At 39.4% G+C, this 23,020-nt stretch overlaps 1 protein-coding gene across 1 annotated transcript; it reads right to left on the reverse strand.

Moving 5' to 3' along the window:
- Positions 1-954: 954 nt before the first annotated feature.
- Positions 955-19,421, reverse strand: TMEM196 (transmembrane protein 196). Its single transcript, XM_069004743.1, has 4 exons — positions 19,261-19,421; positions 7,370-7,426; positions 5,300-5,554; positions 955-1,017 (listed from the first exon to the last, which is right to left on the reverse strand). The coding sequence occupies exons 1-4, from the start codon at positions 19,405-19,407 to the stop codon at positions 955-957; spliced, it is 522 nt and encodes a 173-aa protein (XP_068860844.1). The 5' UTR covers positions 19,408-19,421.
- Between the last annotated feature and the right edge of the window lie 3,599 nt (positions 19,422-23,020).

The raw sequence follows: 23,020 nt of genomic DNA on the forward strand, positions 1-23,020 counted from the left end.
GTGTGGAGAATTGCCAGTAACTTCTGACCTTGACCATGATTCTGTTCAGCCTTCATTTTTCTCCTTTCTGAGCTTGATTCACTGTTTTAGAAACTTTTCAATATATTGTGCTAAACTGCAAGCATGACAGTTCAGCTTTGTGAGATCTTTCTAACAAGAAAAAAACCCAAAAATCTCTCTTAAATCTCTGGTTTAGATTTCATTTTATTTGTCATCTTTTATGAACAAATTACGAAATATACTTCATTCACAAATTGGAAATATTTACAATTTCTTTACAACAAGGCATTATTGAGGTTTTGATTTATGGCATTCTTAGAGCATTCTGTCTTTCAAAACAAAGACATTGGTGTTGTTTTCAGCACACTGTTCATTTACACTCTGGATGTGAAATAGGAGCTTTTTGGAAGAGGAGTTTGCACTCTTTTTTGATATGATCTACTGGGAAAACTGAGGCAGGATGCATTCAAAATGGGAGGAGAGGGACTGTGCAGATGTGTTGCTGTACCATGCCATGATCTGAAGCCATTGTATTACACCAGATGCTGCTAAGTGGAGAGGAGAAAAAGATTCCCCTGAGCCATTCTTCCTCTGCCTTCTCCTTTGAGTGGGCTAAATGCAGTTCAGTTTAATTTTTTTCTGATTTTCGAGTCTTCATGAGAATAAGAGTCTTGAGAAGTCTATTTCAAATACTATCACAATTCAGAAAGATTATTCAGACAAAAAACTGAAAGAGAGTAGCCAGGAAGTGAATAAATATTGTATATCCGCAAAATGTTTAGGAGACAAATTTTGAACATGGTTCTAAAAGGGAATTGCAACTGTGCTGGTCTGCAGTTGTGACATTTGAGCCATAAAAGCTAAGATAGTTTCATTTTTTAATTTCTTGGAGTCTATTTTTTTCCTGAAGAAAATTCTAAAACCACTTCCTTCCATGGAACTTTTAAAAATTTCTTAATATACACCTCCATTATAAATCAGGTGTGGGCCACCGTTGCTTAGGTTGTCTGTCATTTCCTAGAACAAGAATAGAAAACATTAATTAAAATTAGAATTATTGTAAGGTGTTCAAAATTCAGTTATCTAAGGTTGTGATGAAATTTGAACAAACTCTGAATTTCAAACATTCAGAAGCACTTTACATTTTTATTTAGCTTAATAAATCTCATCATTAAAAAAAATTAGATTTCTTCCTACATAAATTAAGTACATTTGAAAGCTGATAGACTCATTGATAGTGATTGAGTTGGACATTACACTCAGACCACACATACAGCATTGATGGCATCTGTACAAGTTTGTGATGTTGTCCTTTGAATCTCATCAAGCTTGTGTGCTGATCTACAAAAGAACGAAATGGTGAAGTCACTGTTTCCATTCAAACCTCTATCTGTGCTGACATGCTACAAACAGATGCCACAATGCTTGCTGAAATAGACATTTGGGAAGTAGATCTACATCCAAACAGGATCTAAGGTTTTTAACTGTTTGTTTTCCCTTGGGATGGGACTGATTTTAGTTTTCCCTTAATATGCCAGTCTACACTTTTTAGCAGTTTGGAGATTGCTTCTCCAGTGGCAGGTGAATCATCCCAGAGTAAGCTGACCAGCTCATGAGTCAGAATCATAAAGCACCTAAACCAAGATTTGTTCGGAGATAGATTTTCTAATTCTCAAATTGAAATCCAAACAATACCCCCTTAGCAGCTGTCTAAGCATAGACATGGCTACATTAATTAAACAGTTCCCTGATCTTCAAGGCTGCAAAGCCACATTGAGTTTATGGTCAGAACTAACTCATTCTGAGCAGTCCCAGGCCTGTGTCATACCTAATTGAATCTGGATGCAGAAATAAGTGATCTGCTTTCTTCCAGTGATAAGAGAACATTCAGCTATGGGAAGAGGAATGGGTACAGGTAAAAATGCAGCTTGGGGTATTTCTAAAATTCTGGTAGATGAGGTGGAGGTGCCAGTGTTGGACTAGTTCTAAAATAGTCAGTCGCATGATGACCAGAGGCTCTTCTCTGCATGGAAAGATTGAATTCATCTCTTCTTCCTCCTAGGTACACTTGGAGAAAATGTGGAATAAAAGGGATTTGTTTGTCTCCCTTTCTGTGGAAGCTTCTGCAAAAAAAGTGAAGCAAGATTCATTGGGCTAGACAGAGAGAGAGAGAAAAAGACAGAAAGAAAGAGCCCGACTCTATAGCATAGTAGCTGAGGTTCATGGTAAAGAGAAGAAAATTATACAACCTGGTCTTTATTACTAGTCTTACTCTGTCTCTCTCTTATTTTAATTCATAATATTTGGCAAGCAGAGACCAGAACTCAGAGTAACATAAAGTTTAAAAGCACTGATGCCTCCTTTCTCAGGTGTTCCCAGCTACATTTTAAAGTAAATCACAGGACTTAATAATTCCCTCCACAGTTTTTGAAAGAAGGGATGTTCTATTCTTCTCTACAGTGTAAGCTTAGGGTCATCAAACCAAGTAGCCTTGCCAATTAATACTCCTGAATCAATCATAAGCTTCAGAGAAAATCAGGCATGAAACTAATTTTGAGTATTTTCTACCACCCAGGTCTCCATTTGCAGATGATGGTGTTGGATGTTTTGGTATTGTCCCTTATTCTCCTTACAGACTGAAGAGGAACATGCATGCCTAACACTGGACTATGGATCCCAGTTTGGGGGTTGTCTGCTCTGAAACAAGGCACTGTAATATCCTTATTTGTGGGTGCCTAAAGCCTTTCTTGGATCTACACTGAAGATATCTGTCAGCTGGGAAAGGGACCAAGAATACCAAAGCCATTTAATAGCAGCTATCAGTCAACCAAATTTTGATAGTAATGATCTGTCAGAAGGCTACTCATGAGTTTCCTTTTGTCAGCTTCATCACTTGAATCATCCGCAGACATCAGCTATTAAAATATCATCATGATTTCAGAAAATATCAAAACTCATTTATTTTCCCCAATATTTCTATTTAAAAAAAAAAAAAATTAAAAAAAAGTTGCTGAATTCAGGGAATGAAGGAGCACAGAGATTAGAAGCAGAGTGAATCAATGGTGGCTACATCCAAATAAGAGTATTTGGATGCCTATAACTAGGGTGAATATTTTAAATACTCAACTTACTTCCAGATTGCAGCATTCACCACGTAGAGTTATGTCACTACCTGGAAGCACCATTCCTGCCTCAGAGTGACATCACAGCATCAGCCAACTTTGCTTAGCTGAAACTATGACTTCCTCGTAGAGGTGGCCCTTCCTGAAGTGACATAACAACATGGTAGCTCCCTAGTGTTCAGCGTACCTTGGAGGTAACTCTGGTGTCGGGGGAATCACCGGACAGCTGGGCAGGTCGGTTATTTCAATACCCCTCAATCTCTAATATAAATATAACAATTATACAATAAATATAGCACAAACAAATGCACATGCAGTACATGTCTATATTACTGTATATCAGTATAAATATACAATATAGTCTTATATATAAAACACTTTTAAGCTATTTTCTAAATTAGGGTCTAATTTAATGTAAGTTTTAAGTAGACTTCATTATTTTTAGGGGCATGCTGTGAGCTAGTGTACTCAGCCCTGCCATCAGCAGGCAGTCTATGGGTCTAAGAAGTCCCAAGTGAGGCCACGTGTATGTGGATACTTGACCCTATAGCAGACATGTGGGAAGTCTGCCATCTGTGGGGCACATCCCACATCCACTGAGCGTGTGCAATAGGGTAGCTCTGCACATGCATCATAGCCCAAGATAAGTGGACACCTGGCAGTTCTTGCTGCTCAGTGTCAAAAAGCTCAGTAGGTCAACAGGCCAGGAAGGCAGGCAATGAACTATGGCTATACATGGTCATCTTCACCCCAAACTGATTGGGTTGGCAGTTTTTTTTTATTTTGAAAGGTTTTTCTTTCCAAGCCATTTCTTCTTCCTTTCCCTCTCTTCTTTTCTCCCATCTTTGTCCTTGTTGAGGCAAGAATCTCTCTGAAAGCCAAGATCTAGCCTTCCATCAGCAAGACCAACATACTTGCCTAATAGCTCATCAGAATTCTTCTTCATTTTAAAATGAGATGGAGAAATGTATCTCTTCTGTTGATTTTACCACCCTGCTTTATGTTGCTGTTGTAACCTCTACTACTGAATTTTTTAAAACATGTTTAAATCATCATCTTTTTAAAATGTTTCAAACATCCTCTTTTTAAAACGTTTCAAGCATCCTCTTTTTAAAACATGTTTCAAACATCTAAGATTAATTCAGTCTATTTTTCTACTTGGAGTCTCATCTCAGTTAAGAAACCAAAGAATAGTGACGAGTCATTTATAACTGCTATATCATATTTTGTCATGGAATCTGAAAACAATTCTACAGTCTGAGCAAATTAATCCTTGCTCTGCTCCTCAGAGGTTTCAGTAGACAACAGACTCTTGAACTTAACAGTCATGAAAACTTGCATGTGAAGGTTTAGGTGGACAGTCCCCTTGACTTTTTTTCTTTTTTCTGCTCATTTCTCAAATGAAAGGCATTGGATAGATACTGAGTCCAAATGCAAAGCACAGGGTTACAGCGAACACTTAACTCCTCAAATATTATTCAGATCTGTTAAGTCAAGGAAGTGATCTCAAGAATTCCATTCAATCGTTTTGATCCTGTGTTCTCAGTTTTGGGAGCTTCAGTTTCAAGCACCTAAATATGTTCCTACACACCTTGGTAGGCTTCCTGTTAATACAGAACAGAAGTAAATGCTCAGTGCTGCTGCAAATGAGACCAGTTTCATTTAGGTGTCTAAATATGCCCTTAGATGCTTAGGTTAAGTCATCTAGGTTTGTGAACTGTGGCTTTTCTGTTTAAATAACCAAATTTATATGCTGAGTACTTGGGAGAGGAAGAAATTGATTAAATCCTGGAAGCATGCAATGATGTGGTTACAGAAAGCTTTCTGTGCTTTTTTTCACAGTACAATACATGATAATCCATATTAATAAGGCTTCCAATTATTTATGAGGTGCTATATTTAGCAGCTAAGCCCCTGAATAGCTATACAATGGAATTATGTTGAAAATGGATGTACTTCATTGAAATGGATGTACTGCAAATATACAGTACCTAAAAATAGCTCCATATAATGTGCAACATAATAAAGCTTACGCAGAATGGCAGCATTTCATTTTCCAGAAGCTCTTTCTCATATAAAACTGAAAACTGAACACATCTCTTGCCAATTGTAAACGTTAACACATACAGTAACATTTCAGGAGAAGCAGAACAAATAAGGGAGGACACACAACTCACTTTTTCTGCCATTTCATGGGAGTGATGCAATGAATGTTCCCTTTCTGAGAACATTCGCCTTTGTTCATAGCTGGCTAGCCGACAAGTGAGCCATGAAGAAAGGGTGCAACCACCAATTCCAATGCATGCAAGAGACATGGAGGCAAGATGCAAAGAATAGAGAGCAGATGACTTCTTTGTCAGAGCACGAAGAAATTGAAAATTTAAGATTCCTCCTATTAGTCCACAGATGCAACAGGCAGAAAAAAGTATCATCTGTCAGGAGAGACAAGAGAGGTTATGTCACAGTGATATTTTTCAGAGATGGCTTCATGCTTACAAAATATGAGACTAACCATTTTTCAATTCTTTGATAGCATCATTGACTGCAAAACACTGCACAGACACTTATTTAACTCCCTTATCTCCCACATTGCTCCCAGGGAATACATTACCTTCTGGTATACAAGAGTTAAGATTGATGTTGCATGTAAGGACAAGTCGGGTAAAATGAGTAGGTAAAGCTAAAACCTATTCAATGGAAGGACTGCTAGGACACAAATGTGATTTCCAGCTGTTCATGCAGAACAGTAACATGACAGAATGTGTCGTAATTTTCTATTGTGCAGTTTATCACTCCTGCCTCAGGAGTGAATGCCTCATGTATTTGTAGTGAATCTCTCTTGCTTTGTGTGCCATCTGACTCTGCCTCCTGCTCAATTATAATTTATTCAGTCAGACAGCAGATTGGAGGTTTTCTGCAGCTTTTGTGGGGTCTTTGAAAGTGTTCAAGGTGAGTGTGCTGGTCAAAGAAGCAAAAGAAACAACAAAGAAATCTGTGATACTGCTTTACAGAGGGTCAGTTCGGTGACTATATGGTTGGTTGGTTTGCTTGATTTTAACTTGACTAAAATGTTCCTGGGAATTTTAGAAGGCTGTGAAACAGGCTGCAATCAATGAGAAATATTTAAGGACCTCCTATTGCTTTTAACTGCAAAGATGTTATGCTGGTTCAGGATGCGCTTTAATCACAAATGACTCACAAGCAAAAGACCTTATTATGGGGACAGTGCTAAATGACTATCTTATTCACTTCCCTTGATACTGCTGCCCTGTCAGATGATGATCTAGATGGGCTTTTGATGTTTCTCGATACAGTCTTGTATATGTACTTATCTACTGTGGTGGCAAAAACTTATGGAGTCTTACAGACTACTTCTGCACACAACTGGGATGAGAATTTCATCAGGAATGTTGCATTGAGGATGTATATTGCAGTCCACTGGCAAGTGACTATTCCATGAGACCTCTGGAACAGATGGCTTTTAGAAACTGGTTATGGTACACATTGTAAGAAATGGAACTGTCATTTTAACAGGGTTTAGGATAACTCATTGATATTAAAAAGTAATCAGAGAGAACTCTTGGTTCCCATCACACTTATACTGGTTTTATGTGACTTCCATCTGTATGTGGCAGAATAATCAAGCTGACGGCAAATTTAGGACTAGCATTACCACTTACAATAGGATAATGTCTTTAACGTAAAGTTCTGCTGTGACTTGTTGAGTAATAACACCATTTTTCTACAGTCAGAAAATGACTGTATCCAAAGAGACATCTTCCATCGTTTTAAAACTTACTTACACGTGTTTCAGATTGCTAAACAAACTTATTAAAACACTTAACAGCTATGATATCTAGAAACAAACTTGGTCAGCAGCCTTATTGAGATGGCAACCCAGTGTTGTGTTTCTGAAGGAGAGAAGATACATTCCAGTGACATTACTGAAAAGCATTTATTGACTTGGCATAAATCTATGTGAAGTGGTTTCCCATCAAAGTTTATCCAGACATGGATAAATAGGGATGTATGGCTTAAACAGCATGACCTCCATGGGCCATTTCAGAACTGCCTTGTTTTTATGATTATTCCAAAGTGCTGATTTCTTTTTCTGGATTGCTGACTCACAATTTTTCTAATTGTTTATCAAAAAACACTTGGATACAGAAAGCCCCCAGTAAAGAGTTCAAATTAGATAAATAAGCCTTTCAAATACTTTATGTTATAGATGCAGTGGAAAAACTTACAACAAGTCCAGATTTTTTTTTGGCACACAATATTCCACATATGCCGCAAAGCAGGAACTGCAAAAAACAAAAAACAAACAATTACTTCATCATTTAAGGTATGAAGTTCAAATCCCGCTGTGTTGCTGTGGTGGTGACCACAGTTTAGGCAATGGTTACATTTGTCAGCATTTTTGCCACAAACCTTATGTTTCAGGAGGTTATAACTCAACCATAAACACTCTTATCTGATAAGAAACTGGAATGAGAAGTCAGAGTGACCATGATAACTCATGAGAAAAGAAAGAAAATCTGAATTTTAAGCTGCTTAGGTAAACAAGTTGGAAAAAAAATCCCCAGTGTTGCAAGCATAAAAATGCCTTTTTACTGTTTTTCTCTTAGAAAAGTTTAGCAAGGTACTAGTCAGTGATCCAAATCATCTACTTCTAAGCATAGCATAGGGACTTAATGCCCTGATCCTACCATCTGAGCCACTGAAGGATCACATATGGATCTTTGTCTTCAGGACAGTGGAACTCTGGGCAAGAATGTAATTCAGTCATGTCCGTGGGTGCAGGTGTAAATATGAGTACATCTGTTGGTGTGCCTACTCTGGGCATGCAGAAAGATCTGTTTCAAACTCTTGACAGATGAATTTGCAAGAGATAGTGTGAAGGTATCTATACTTTTTTTTAAGCCATTCCATCACACAAACTGATCTGCTAATTGCAGCATCAAGCATCAGGCAAAAATTAATTAACAAAACCAGAAAAAAATGCCTACCAGCTGATAAAAATAGATGGTAATGCTTAATAGTGACCTCTGTCAAAGACCAGTGATGTCCTCTGATGTCTTTTTCCTCCTACAGAAAAGTTTAACGAGGAAAACAATGAATAGTCCCCAAAGGAAGCAGTCATGGTAGGAACTACAGTAGTTGTATGAAAGCAATAAGGCCTTCTCCAGGTGTTAGCAATACTGTCAAAAGATTTCCTTGATACCTCATAAACTCCTTTGTTAAGAAATCTGTGCTATTTATTTCAATCAAACAAACCCTATATCCCTATTGGGAAGTAATTTTATAGTTTTAAACCTGGATTTTTCCACATCCTTTTTCCTTTGAGATGGTATTTCTAGCAAAAGGCTCTGCTTGACCCTGATTTGGAATTAAATCACAAAACAGACCTGGCTGTTACAGAAGAAATTAAAAAAAAACAAACAAATGAAAAAACTGAGAGTTTCTATACAGCATTCAGAGTCTCTGTAATATATTGCAGGTACTTCTTATTCACACTCTAAAATTTTGCAACATCACTATTTCAGTTGAGGAGTTGCTTTAACTCATAGTTTATCTCCCTCTAACTAAAGCAGTTCATGTGTATAAGTATAAACCTTGAGGTATCTTTCTACTCTGAGTTAGACCCATGAAATCAGTTCCCCATAATGAATGTGGATAAATTTTGTATATTATTTACCTTCACACTAAGCATGGGATGTGAATTTAATACTACTCTGATTATGGAGAGGGCTGGGTCATGTAGACCATGGTGCTGAATGGCTCAGGACATCCCAGAACACACAACTGGTAATTGCTACTAGAACCCACTGACTGGAATAACAATAAAACAAAACAAATCACCAGGGGCAATGCTCCCTCTGCACCTTTCCCACATGCAAAGAAGATTTCAGCTCATCACCTCTGCTTTATAAGTGTTCACTCAGGCTTTCTGTGAAGTTTTGGGGTTTCACTCCCAGTCCTGCCATTGCAGATTGCCTTCAACTGAAGGCATGCTTCAGATTTTCACATGTAGTGTTTTGTATTCCTCAAAATGCAGAAACTGCAAATGAAATTTGTTGAAGACATCTTTGTAATTAAGTTCTATTCAGTCAGACTTGATAAACTGGATTAATAATATATTTTCTCTCTGTAGTGATTGAATAGGATTGAAAGGAAATTTTTGTATATAGAAAAATTAATTAGTGTTGGAAGATACCATCATAGATAATTTTAACTTGTTAACTAGTTTAAAAAACTGTGGGTTTGACAATTTACCTTCAAAGCTGAAAGAATATGAAAGAGGTCACCCATTTTTTCAGGAATGCTTTAATTCTGCTCCAGTTTGAGTCAATGAAGCTAATCTATGAGCCCTAAGGCACCACCTTCTCAAAACAAGGGGTGACTATTCCATTTAAAGTATCTGACTACCTGGAGTAAAGATCTGGATGCAGTAGTTAAATGCACATTAAGTTTGCTAATGATACTAAACTAGGAGATACCGTGGGCTCTGTTAAGTGTAGAGAGGCCTTACAGAGAGATGTGAATAGACCTGAAAGCTGGGCAATCACCAACCGCATGAAATTTAACAAGAGCTAGTGCCGTATTCTGCACCTAGGACAGCATAATCCTGGTTATACATAAGTATTGGGGATCAAGACATTGGAAACCAGCCACATGGAAAGAGATCTGGGGTCTGGCTTGATGCCAAGCTGAATGTGAATCAACAGTACCCTAGCAGTAAAACAGGCCAGCCATGTAGTGGGGTACATCAAGAACAGCATCACCAGCTGGTCGAGGGAAGTGACTGTCCTGCTCTATTGTGCTCTGGTGAAGCCCCATGATGAGTGCTGTGTGCTGGGTTGGAGGCCTCAGTACAAGAAAAACACGAAACTATCGGAGTGTGTCCAGAGGAGGATGACCAAGATGGTGAAAGGCCTCAAGGGCAAGACTTACAAGGAGCAGCTGAGGTCACTTGGTTTGTTCTGCTTGAAGAAGAGAAGGCTGAGGGGTGACCTCTACACAGTCTACAGCCTTCAAGGGAGGCAGTGGAGGGAGAGGTGCTGATCTCCTCTCTTTGATGATCAATGATAGGGCACAAGGAAATGGAGTGAAGTTTCATCAGAAGAAGGTTCTTCGCTGAGAGGGTGGTCAGTCACTGGAATGGGCTCCCCAGGAAAGGGATCATGGCACCAAGTCTGTCAGAGGTCAAGGAGCACTCGTGGATGCTGCTCTTAGTCGTATGGTTTAGTGTTAGGTAGTCCTGCAAGGAGCATGGAGTTGGACTTGGCAATCTTTATGCATCCCTTCCAACTTGAAAAATTCTATGATTTTATGATAATATTGTATTGTGACATGCATACTCTGTATGTATTGTCTCTCTTTACATCTACAGTATTTATACATATAGGCAAGGAATAACATATTCCATAGTTAAAGAACTAAAAGAGTTCTTTGTATTCTGACTCAGAGGAATTGGATATTCATGCTTCCTCCACATTCTTCTGTTTAATCTTGAGGTCATGCTGAAGTTTTATAATTTGTATGGCTATGAGATAAACAAGTTGTGAAACCGAATGCACTCAAGTGCCTGAATATGTTAAAAACCTTGGAAGAAAAGCATTCAGGCAGTAGCAAAGGATTAATGTTACTTAGGTTGAGGGTTTTTTTATATGACAATGTATTGCATTAAGAGAGAAAAGGCTTGCCCAAAACCCAGTATAGTTATTTATTTATGTCAGCAGGCATTTTGCAATTAAAACCAATGGATGACTTTGAGCCACAGGGTCAGGCAATTATACCTCATGCAAAGCTTTGAATATTATGAGCCAAGTTTACCACTTTCTTCTAAGGCTGATTCACTGGAAACAGTGGAAACCTGCTGTATGAAGAGAGTATTAGTAATACTTGTGGCTCAGGAACACCGCTCATGTAGTTTCTTTAGCTAAGCTTCTCAATGTGGAGACTTCTAGATTTCAGTGGGACATTATGTGGTTAACTCTGTTCTCTGCTTTTTGATAGCATAGAGACGATTTTTTTCTTTTTTTGGTGGTGCTTTAGGAATTTCCTGTAAAATTTTTGATGTCTCAGTGTTGTCATCAGCAGTAGCGAAAAGTGGATGGGAAAAACCACACTAGCTCTTTGTACCAGAAAAAGGATGCAGCAAAAATGAGATTGAAAGTGTCTTTAACTTAGAATCTTCTATTTTATAGTACTGCCAACTGGAATACAGCCATCAGAGGCTCTGTTGTCTTGACACTCTCTCCCATTCTTGGCTATCCTGAAAGACTTCATGTCAATATGTCAGAACAGTAAAACTTGGTTTGTAAATGTTGAGCTACTCTGGACTACAGTTTACCCTTGACTAACTAATACTGTCATGGTGAGGACTTGCTCCTTTCTACTTGATCATTGATTATCCTTACCAATTTTTTCTAACCAATCTCATGGACTCTTTAAATGCAGTTATATTTTCTAACCATGTCAGTCTTGAGGTAGGTTAGACAAAGAGACTTATACTGAGAATACAGTAAATCAGGAGTGGAAAAGGAATATATTACTGAAGATAAGCTCCTTGTAAAGAATGGTCAGTTGTTAAAGTGTTCACAGCTCATGCAGAGAATAAGGCTAAAACATTTCATTAAGGATAAGCTAAGCTAATAAGCCCTACAAAATGCCCTGGAAGCCAGAGAGGGAATTTCAGCTGGAACTTTTTTAAACAGATGTCTCATTGTTGGGCTTCCATTTTAATTATGATTCGTAAGAAAAAAAAAAAATGCTAAAAGACCCAAAGACTCACTTAAAAACCTACAAGATCAACAATTACACTCAGTCCCTATTGATTATAGGGTTACTTTTGGTTGCAGACTTATTCACACCCCCTATACATACATGATGCTTTGTGTCAAGACTAGCAGAGAAGTCATTTATTGAAACTGTTGGCACAAGTCCAGAGCATGGCCAAAAAGTTGGTAAGAGGGCAGGAGCACCTCCCCTAAGAAGGCAGGCAGAGCAAGTTTGGGCTGTTCTGCCTGAAGAAGAGAAGGTTCAGAGATTCACAGATTGACAGAATATTCTGAGTTAGAAGGAACCCACAAGGATCATTGGGTTTGCATGGAGACCTCATAGCAACCTTGCAATATCTGGGAGACTCTTCATCAGGAACTGTAGTTATAGGACAAGGAGTAATGAGGTAACTGGAAGAGGGGAAATTTAGACTAGATGTTAGGAAGAGATTCATTACTGTGAGGGTGGTGAGGCACTGGAACAGGTTGCCCAGAGAGGCTTTGGATGACCCAACCATCGCAATGCTCAAAGCCAGGTTATACAAGGCCTTAAGCAACCAGGTCTAGTAGTAGGAGGTGTCCCTGCCTATAGCAGGGACAGTTGGGACTAGATGATCTTTAAGGTCCCTCCCAACCCTTAAGCAACCAGGTCTAGTAGGAGGTGTCCCTACCTATGGCAGAAACAGTTGGAACTAGATGATCTTTAAAGTCCCTTCGTACCCTTACTGTATGATTCTGTGATTCTACGAGTTTATGAGACTGTATCATCAAGTAATAGACAGGGGCATTCACCCTCTTGGGTGAATGGTAAAAAATCCATACTACAAAGCACAAAAGCTACTTAGAAACCAAGTGCCTCAATCCCACTTTCAGCAATGATTCACCATGGACCCACCAACGTCAGAGTCACTCTGACAGCACCAGTGTGATTGCAAGGTGATGTAGTAGTGTCTGTTTGTCTGTGGAGGTTTTGTCATTCACACTGCAGCTGTACCTGCTAATGTTCTATATGCATATTGGAAAATCTCTCCTTTTGTCTGTTGAACTTTGAACAAAAACCCCAAAGACCTCCCAGAAAAGTGGAATGTTTATTTTGAGACTGCTTTAATTTACTTTATATTGAATATTGCCTTGAAACAAAACCTCAGATCAAAAACCCCATAAATTTTGGTACAAAGGCCAAAATCTCAATTTATATTCAAGTTCTGTGGTTTGGATCCAACCCTATTTCATATTTTCTGGAACAAAAGACTTGGCTTCTTTCACTTTCTTCTGGAAAATGGGTACTTTCTCCCTGGTAGTCTGAAAAAAAGATTCAGTTTTAGTTAATCTGCAGGAAGCCAAAGATTTGTTTCTTTCCACCATGCAGAAGAAAAGGAGCTATTTTTGTTTTATATCTTGAAGCTAAGAAACCTTTCTGTTTTATGTTTTGAAAAGGCAAAAGCAATGGTAAGTGTAATTCCCTTGAAAAAATGAAAATGGCACATAGAAAAATTTCCTGGACACAGGCTGAACAAAATAGTAGAGAAAACCTGTTGAATATAAGGACAGTTTGATCCCTAGTCATTCTTCATGACAAAAAAGACAGCTAAACTGTATGCACTCTATGGAAAGTCCTCCACCATTCTGGGTCATCCATATGTATCTCATGAAACAGAGGAAGGGAAGGTATTCCAAAATGGAATATAACACAGTGAAAATGCATCATATCTATTCAATGTATCCTACCTATTCAAATAACGCTCTACTTGGAAAACTAAACCATCAAGACAGAATTAATAGCTTCACTTTTATCTACCCTTGTCAGGCAGTAAACTAGAAAAATCTGTGTTTTACACTAAAGCTGCATAACCATGTGACTTCCAGGAGAAAAACCAGGAATTTGAATTTAATAATGTAAAGAAAGAAAGATTCTATTTAATAGTGTTGTTTCAACTCCATCCAAATGAGAAAAAAAGCTGAAATCCCTAATGGATGAACTAAGCAGAATAGATATCTCTAATTGTAATCCTTCTCCTAAGCAGTATTTCAGAACAAGGATTACATTTTCTTAGCACAGGCATAAAGGGCATAGAATCTACTCATGAAAACAAAGACATCAAACTAAATAAAAATTACAACAGGCCAGAAAATCAAGCTTAGGTACTAGGTTTGCCCATTACCTCCACAGAGAAACACAATAATCTTTGCAAAAGGGGGATGGAAACTTCTAATGATGTCCCATGCAAGTGGTTGTGGGGACAGGAATGTCTAGCTGGCAGAAAGTCATCCAGACACAGAACAAGAAGCAACAGCATTGCTACAACCCAACCTTGTGTCCCACCAAATCTGTCATGCTGAGAGGGGAGGCTCTGTTATAATTGAGGCATGGTGTTAAAGCGTGTCTAATCTGAGCCAATACCTTGTCTGGCAGTGTGTTATTGGGTCTTATCAGATCAGGTGCTGCTACACTTCCCACTGATTCAAGCCATATGCCAGCAGTTAAAACTCCATCCCAGTCCCTGTGATTAGTGTTTCCACTCGTCTTGTTACAGACCTGCAGAGATGCTTTAAAAATGGGAATTGGGTTTTAGAAACAATCAAGGAAATTTAGAAGTGTGTTTCTGAATCTGAAAGTTTACCTAATGTCCATGATTCGAAAAACCTCCACCCATCTCTAAAAACACTTAAATTCTCAGCACAAAATAATAATATTTACTTTTTGTTTGTTTAGAATAACAAATAAAAATAGTGCTTTTTGTTTGTTTTGTACCAAGTATTTGGTTTAGAGTGTGACTGGTTACATCTCAAAAAAGTAGTAAATGAAAGATTATTCCCTGCAGGTGAACTGAAGTCTTATTGTAGTAAAACATTTAAGCATATGCCTAAGTCAGTCTCTGTTCAACAGAACCTCTAAATACAACCCAGGAACTAGATGGACCATCTTCCAGATTGGTTTGTGCCTATGGAGTCTCTGAATGACAAAGAAAACCTACTGAAAGACTTTAGCTCAATTCAGTGAATTGTCCTGGCTCCATGCAAGGCAAGGAGCTTCCACCCTTGGCATGTCCTTCCCCATCTGTAGGTACAGAACTCTTTCCAGCTTCCACTGAGCTCACTGAAAGTCCTGTGATTAATTTCATCACGAGTGAGAGCCAGACAGAAATATGGTCAGTTTGATGAAAATGCAATGCATATGTTAAAATAAAGTAGGATCACATCTGCATTTTGTCTGCATGCTAAACAATAATGTGATTTTTTTAGTGCTGTTTTGAAAAAAAAAAAATAGTTTGACTGTTCTTTCCAAAGGAAACTTGGCAACAGTAAAATCTAGATGCAAAATTTAGTGTTTTAAAATTTTAGGCCACCAACATTGATTTAACAGTATAAAGAGGTTTTCTTGCTCTGAGAAAGTCCATACAGACTGACACTTGTTCTTTTCCTTCAAATTTTGGATAAAAAATTAAAGTAATTTAAATCAAATATTTCAAGTACCAGCTAGGAACAAATTTCTGTAGCAAAATTCAGATTTTTAATAAGCAAGCAGACTTCCACTGTGATAAAATTCCAAATCATGGAAACAATAATTCTGCCTCTATCTATAGACAAGCAAACAGACCACCATACAGAAAGTGCATATCTCTCAAGTAAATTCAGATATTTGCCTTTATAAGGGAGAAAATGATTACTCTTGAGGGGTATAGCCATAAGTGAATCATCAGGTATCTCTCCTGCATATGAAGATAGATGACATATTTGTCTAAAAATTTGGGTTTTGTCTCTCATTCTCTCTCTCTGTGAGGGAGACTCACTTACAACAAGGATTTATTCACCACTGCAAAATAAATGAGGATTAGACCCATACACAGGTATGTGTGTGTGTGAATATCTATTCACTACTCATAGTGATGGTGATGAAACCACTATGTTCTAAATATAGATGGGGAAGTATGTGACCATTAAAAAAAAATATCTGTGAATACTTTTTGGTTGACTATCAACTGATTTTTTTTTTTGTTTGTGCAAAAGCCTTTGCTATGGATGCTGTCATTCTTACTATGTTATTGTTAGTGGTTCAGCATTCTCATTGGTTGAATTATTTCTCTAGTACATCATATAACTGAACTGGAATGGTGGATTTCAGAAATATACCTCCGTTCTGGGAAACAAGGAAATCTGGGAGACACTGATTATAGCCTGTAGAATAGTTTATCCCAAAACAAATGTAACAAATAGAAAGAAAATTCAGAAATCAAGAACGTGTGCACTTTAGGGTATTTGGGACTGTCATTATTGTGGGTTTGGTTTTGGTTTTGGGATTTTTTTGCAATTTAACAGCCATGGCCTATTTTAAAAAGAACAGATTGGTGATGATGTAAACTGGTTAGTTGTCTCCACATGCTCCAGATAATTTGAGAAGACGGTTACACCTTCAGTTGTTTTCTTTTGGCTACTTTTTAAACAATTTGTACTATCTTAATCCAATTCAACTCCAATGAGAACAACAGATTTGAAACTTTTTTTCCCCATTTTTATGCATTTTTTGATACAGACATTGCCTAGGCTTTCAATTTCTTCATTCTGGTGTACTCTACTTTCCCTGGCTTCTTATACATAATGCATGGCATGCAATGATCAGGGTACTTCAGCCCATGCTTAACTTCACTTGTGTCCATAATCCTATGGATGGAACCCACATGGTTAAAATTAGGTTATGTTAGTAAATCATCTGTCTGAATGGAGGCAGTGAACAATAAGAAAACCTCTTTTAATAGAAAAGCTAATGTTTGTCAAATGCAAAGCATCATAGGGAGGGAAGCATAGAAGATAGAATGTGCAGGATTTTTAAGATGCCCAAATTTTAGGAATTCAGGTTAAGGTTTCCATGGTGATGCTATCTTCATCTACTTCCTTATGAACTTGGGTCTCTGCTGAGTTCCACCCACATAAAAGGATAGAACAGGGTCAAAGGTTTTCTGTGTATTTCCAAGTAAATTGCAACAGGAGGACTGGTGCTGTTCAACTTAAGTGTTTTGTATCTTAACATGTCAAAGAATTAGTTTTTCCTTTAATGTCCCCTTCTTTTCCTTAGTGTTCACTTCTCAAAGGAAAAGCCTGACTCAAGAGTGTGAATTGGAAAAAAATAACATATTTTATGCAAGACATATCCTTTAATAGAGGCAACATGAGCTCAGTGTAAGATTCAGTGAGCAGGAAGAAGGCTTATGCCACTTCTGCAGCAGGACAGTCCTGCAGATTGTCCAAATAAACCTTTGTCCAGGTGTTTAAATTTGAAACTAGTTACCCATGGCCCTAAGCATCCCTGGAGAACAGTAAATCTCTGGCTTCTTTCTTGGCCTGCCTCACCTGCTGGTCCCCTAGTCAGAAGAATGCAACCTAACAGTTTTAACTGCTGGAGTAGTACAAGGAGAGTGGTATAATGGTGACAATTTAGACAACATATCTTTAGTCCAAGGAAAAGTAAGTCAGCCTTTAGAAAAATGTCACCCCACTCTGCACGTCACTTTGATTTCTCATTTCCTCTGCTACATGAAGCATAAGCTTCTTGCTTCCACTCTGCATTTTCTTTGAGGCCTCTCTCTGCCTATTCAACTTGCAGTTTTTTGCTCAATTCCCAGCACTTGATGCCAGCCTCTGCTGACTCTGGTTGTGGGCATCCTTTGTCCACTTTTTACATTAGCAAACAAGTCCCTTTGGATTACCTTCCATGCCTCTGCACTCACATACGAGTATAATTTCCTATAAACATCTGCAAAACCCCTTCATTGTCCTCTGTCTTATTCCTCTCTAAAACTCTATCTATGAACAGCTTGAAAGCAGCCAGACTGCTGGTGTGTTAATGCAACCACCTGTTATACCACTCAGTTTTGGTTTGTTGTTTCTTCGTACTCACTTACACCCTTTTATACAGTATCTGTCTCTTACTACAATTATAAGGTCCTTGGAAGGCAACATCTAATATAACAGAATCTTAATTTATGCCTAGTACAACCTCTGGGGTAACAGAAAGCATAAAAATGAATGAGGCAGTTATGCAGGAAATGTGCATCGTCATGAAATGATATCAGCTGTGATAGCATTGTCACAAAATGCAATCACTGCATAAAATACTGATCTCACTGACTGATCAAAGCTCTTTGACTTCAGTGAAACCCAGGAAATTGCCCTTTGCCATTAAATCTTCAGATAGACACATGGTTTAAAGTAATTTTTTTCTTCATCAACCATGATCAGAAACCTCCCTTTTTGAAGTGATTTTGATAATATCATTACCTGTTGGCCTGGTAGTATCATTACCTGTCTGAGCTGGTCTTCACTTTCATTTCTTGCCTACCTGTTCTGCAGTGCAGAATTATATGTGTGTTTATATACCGCCAAAAATATTTATCATTGTTGTCAATAATTAATAATTATTGACAGTGAAAATATTACATGAAGCACTTTGTCTGGATGAATCTATAAATTAGAGGAGGTTATGCTGGTGAATAACCAAGAGTGTTTTGCATTTATCATATTATCTGAAGCAAAGCAAACAATCCTATTAGAAATACTGCTGTACAATACAAGCTGGCCAAAACCAGCTTTGGACTTCAAAAATGCCCACTCATGTTTAGACTGAAAACTCTGTATTTCCTATTCTTTGTTTCATAAATATAAACAACCATTTGGAGGAAAAATCTTCCTAGAAACATGCATATCTCAAACTGGAAAAATAAGAAGCATTTTTGAGAAGTAAGAAATGCTCTGTGATATGAACGTGCTACTTCTATTAACCCATTATTTGGTTTTAATTTTTTTGTTCATTTTACAGAAGCTCAGGGTGCCCAGATCATGAGAACATCTTTCTCCTTTTCCTTCCCAATGCCTCTATTTTTCCTCCAAAAGCTCAGGACTCAGCTGGCATACCCCTGACATTAATTTAAAGCACCTTTTGACAGTCTCCTCATCATGGACAGGGCTGTTCTTTTTAAAAAGCAAAACTCACAGTCAATTTAAAGACTGTAAGCTATGGCCCGGGTTCCACGCGAAGCATCGGGCTTTGCCGGGTGTGACAAGGGGCTCAGAGAAAGTTCAATTGTTCACAGCAAGACTGAGAAACGGAAAGGAGCGAGAAAGAAGGGGTCTCCCCCCGCCCAACACACACATTCATCTGTCCCCGCCGTGCCTTCCCCTCTCCCCACGACTCTGCAGACCGTACCCAAGCACATCGGAAATGGACCCGGCGACATCGGCGCAACATGCACTCGCGGGAGGGAAGGGAAGGGAAGAGGGGATGCCTTCGCACGGTCTGATCATCACCATAAAGAGTTAAAGAGAGAGTGAAATGGCTAACGTACACACACCCCGCTCCATACCGGAGAAGAGTCTCCCAGCTGAGGTTTATGCTCTGTGAGGACCAGGCTGAAACTGACCGCCCCCACGGCCACGCTGGACACCCCTAACCCTATCTCCAGCACGGAGAGCACCAGGAGGCTCCCGATGATCTGGCTGCTGGTGCACATCCTCCCTCGGTCATCCTTCCTTCCCGATCAGCCGGGGAAACCGCGCATCCTCCTCCTCCTCCGGCGCTCCCGCGGCCCTAAGTCGCCCCCAAACTTTTCTTCCTTCGCCGGCAGCCGGGGCGGAGCGGCGCATCCGCGGCCGGCGGGCGCTGCCCAGGGACGGCGGGGCGGCCCCGGCGCCACCGGGCCCCGCGCAGGCAGCGCCGGCCGGCCCCGAGCGCGGCCCCGAGCGCGGCCCCGAGCGCGGCCCCGAGCGCGGCCCCGAGCGCGGCCCCGGCGCGGCGGAGCTCTCCAAGGTGCCGGGCCGGCGGTGGGTGCGCGGCTCCGCGCCCCTAAGGGCTGCGCCTCCGCCGGGAAAGTCGACCTTGTCCGCTCGCCTCCTGCGCTCTCATTGGAATGACCTCACCGGGATTTTTCCCCCCCTTCTTGTTTCTCTCCCCCTTCTCTTCCTGGGCTGGGGGGCGGGGGGTAGAGGACTGTGGCGAGCCCAGCCCGGCTATATTTATGTATGAATCTAGACCCAATGCACGGGCAAGGCGCACGGCAGCCCCGCCCCGGGGCCACAAGGCACGCCACCTTCCCCGGTCCTCCCCCGGCACGTCGCTCGCACACCTCCGCCGTCCCGCGCCGATCGCGCTGCCGGCGGGACCCGGGAGCCGATGGCAGCCACAGGCGGACGTCTGAAAGGTGACCCTTCTCGGGGGATGGGTGGGAGGTCCGCAGGCCTCCTCCCCCCAGGTGCTGCTGACAAAATTCAGGAGGAAGCCCGTCTTCCTCTTGTATTAGTAAAAGGGCTGGAGCATGCTGTGTCTCACCACTGCAAAACTCTGGTCTTCTGCAAACCCTACTGCCAAAATAGGCAATTTCTGTAGCCATTCCTGACACTGACAATGGCCGGAACCGTGTAAGTCCCAAAGCAAATGAGAAATAAAGCAAAATAGAACAAGAGATTCAGGGCTGCTACTTAAAACATACTGGATTGCTTGGTACCAGTCTTTATTACTGTGTCTGAGATGCAGAGAACGCTGTGCCACTCTGACTACAGTTTTGCAATCCAGATGTGTTGCACAACATGGTAACACACAGACACTCAATCTTGCGCCTTGGCTTTCCTAAATGTAGATCACCAACATTTGGATATTTACCTTAACAAGAGGGCAAAAGAACAGCATAGATAATTATATCCCTCAAATCTATACCAGGATTCAAAAATATTGGCATCCTGCATGATTTAATAATTTCCTCTATATGCATGCTATTTTTTTATTCTAACAAAAACTCATATAGAATCTTTCCTTTTATCAAAAAAATCTGCAATTTGTAGCCTGTGTATAAATCTTACACTCAGATGTCAGAATCCAGAATGGCAGTCTAGACTTGTCCAGTATTTCATGGTGCAATTTGGAAGCAAGACCATAAGATTAGCAAGCTCTGACTGAATATTTTTCTCTGGACTTCACAACCTGTCTTGTGTTTAGAGAATAGGTATTATATACACTTGAGAAGACTGGATCCACCACTGCAGTCCAGAGTTCTCATTTGTGGAAATCCTCAATACTTAATTGTGGTTAGTGGAGTTAGACGGGCATCAAAGTCTGTCACCTTATGGTGTTTATGTTTTTTAGGTATCCAAGAGTAAGAGTAAGTGGTCCTAAGATAGGATCTTATGCTTTCTAGTTTAGAACTTTATCTGCTTCATATTTTCACACACTTTTCCCACTTCATAGAAGCAGAACAGTTGACTACGTCCAAAGGAAAGCTGTGTTATAGTTAAAGCCGAATTGCCCCTTTTTCATCTCTTGTTTTAAATGGTACGTGGCATCTCTTATCATTAAAAATCAAGGCACAGCATAAAAGTTCCTAAGCTACTATATTTATGTAGGAGGATGGAGAAAGCACAGATTTTCAAGTACCCACATGGGTGTAGGAAGGTGTTTCTGCAATGACAGTATCCTTATTATGTCAGATTGTTATAAACGCTAAAGTGTGCTAAGGTGCAATCATTTTAGCACTCAGAGTATATTTTACCAGGTCTATAAAATACAGTGGTGATAAGAGGAGAATTGCATAATGACAGATATAATTAATATATTTAATGCTTGCAGCCAGATAGAGAGCCTGTCACATCAGAATAGAGCTCATGTGACAGAAATAAGATTTCCATAAACAGCTTGTTTTATGTAACATTTCCACTTCAGTCATAATAAGCTGTCAGAAAGATGGGGGGGAAGATACCTTGTAAAAAGTGTGCCCTAGATGGAGATCATTTCATGCAACAGTTAATAAAACAAGAGATGTAAAACTGGAGTCCAACATCAGGAGAGCAAGTGTTCTGGGTACCTGCTTTCCAATCAGCAGGCTACAGAGAGGTGAAGCGCTAAGCAAGACCTCAGCCACAGTTAATAAGACTGCTCAGGAGGAGCTGTGTGAGTTATCTCTGTTTTGCACCCTTTCCAATAAAGACAGGAAGGAAATGTAAAGTTCTAATCACTACCTTTTTAAAATTAAAAGATACAGTCTTTGTCCACGTAATCACTTGTGTTTATTTGTACTGTGGTGCTGCATCATCATTATGTGCTGATCTAGGCAATTAACTTTACATATGGGACTATTCATGCATACATTTTAGCACATGCTTACATCTTTGCAACATTAAGTTATTTAACTGCTTGCTGTCTCAACTGCTTGCTGGCTGGTTTTAAAATGTTTTCTGTATTTGTGACTCCAGTAACAAAAAGATTATGATGAAATACGAAGGAAAAAAAAGGAAAAAATCCTTCAATGTGCAGGGAAGTTTTCATTATAACTGCATAAAGTTAAATACTAAAATCCCATCTCCAAAGTAAAATTAATTAGAGTCATGAGGGGTTTGGATCTTTTAATTTAAACTGTTGGGTTCATGAACAAAAGACATCAATCTTATTCTTCTTGACTTCTTTGAAGGAAAACTTTTTTCTCTCTTTTTTGTCATTGGAGACTTTAAAAACAGTTCATGGCAAAAAAATATTCTAGTCACACAGCAGGATGAAGGGTAATTGGATGACATAGCACTGGCAATGAAGAAGTAGAAATCAGAGCGCAAAGGTTCATTTATACTTAGTCCCTTTTACATGTCTCTGATGACCGAGACCCTAAGAAGGTTATAGCCTCTCCATTGGAAATTACCAGCTTTATGTAACACTTGAGTATGTATTCATAACTGAATACACTCTGTTCAAGTAGTTCAGTTTATTGATTTCCTAATTTCATGTGTCTCAAAAACAATACTGTATAGATTTTTATTATGAATAAGAACTGGGCCTATAGCATTAAATCAGAACTCAGGCCCTTGAATCCAGTTCACCCTAGGAAATTGTGAATAAAATTGAAACTGCACACCATCCTGTGTCTGCTTAGACAATGAGAAATAAGTTTGTGCAGTCCAAGAGGGGAAATACTCCCTAAATATGATGTTCCTAATATGCAGGTATAAGCTAGCAGTTTTGGAGAAATAAACACAATTTTGAGTGATCTTGAAAGCTGGATTACTCTTTTACCTTATGGATTTATTTTCTTGTCAGTACCAAGGCATATCAGTTGTGCTATCTTGGAATATTTGACATAGACTAAATGA

The sequence above is a fragment of the Aphelocoma coerulescens genome, chromosome 2, assembly GCF_041296385.1.
Source record: "Aphelocoma coerulescens isolate FSJ_1873_10779 chromosome 2, UR_Acoe_1.0, whole genome shotgun sequence".
Lineage (NCBI taxonomy): Eukaryota > Metazoa > Chordata > Aves > Passeriformes > Corvidae > Aphelocoma > Aphelocoma coerulescens.

Bases quoted from the DNA above. Each gene is read 5' to 3' on its own strand.
- TMEM196 (XM_069004743.1), bottom strand. From the start codon at position 19,407: ATGTGCACCAGCAGCCAGATCATCGGGAGCCTCCTGGTGCTCTCCGTG. The intron at 7,427-19,260 runs GTATGGAGCGGG...TGTTTTTTGCAG, and splicing joins AGCTGGGAGACTCTTCTCCG to TTCCTGCTTTGCGGCATATG. The intron at 1,018-5,299 runs GTGAGTTGTGTG...TTCTTGTTCTAG, and splicing joins CCCATGAAATGGCAGAAAAA to GAAATGACAGACAACCTAAG.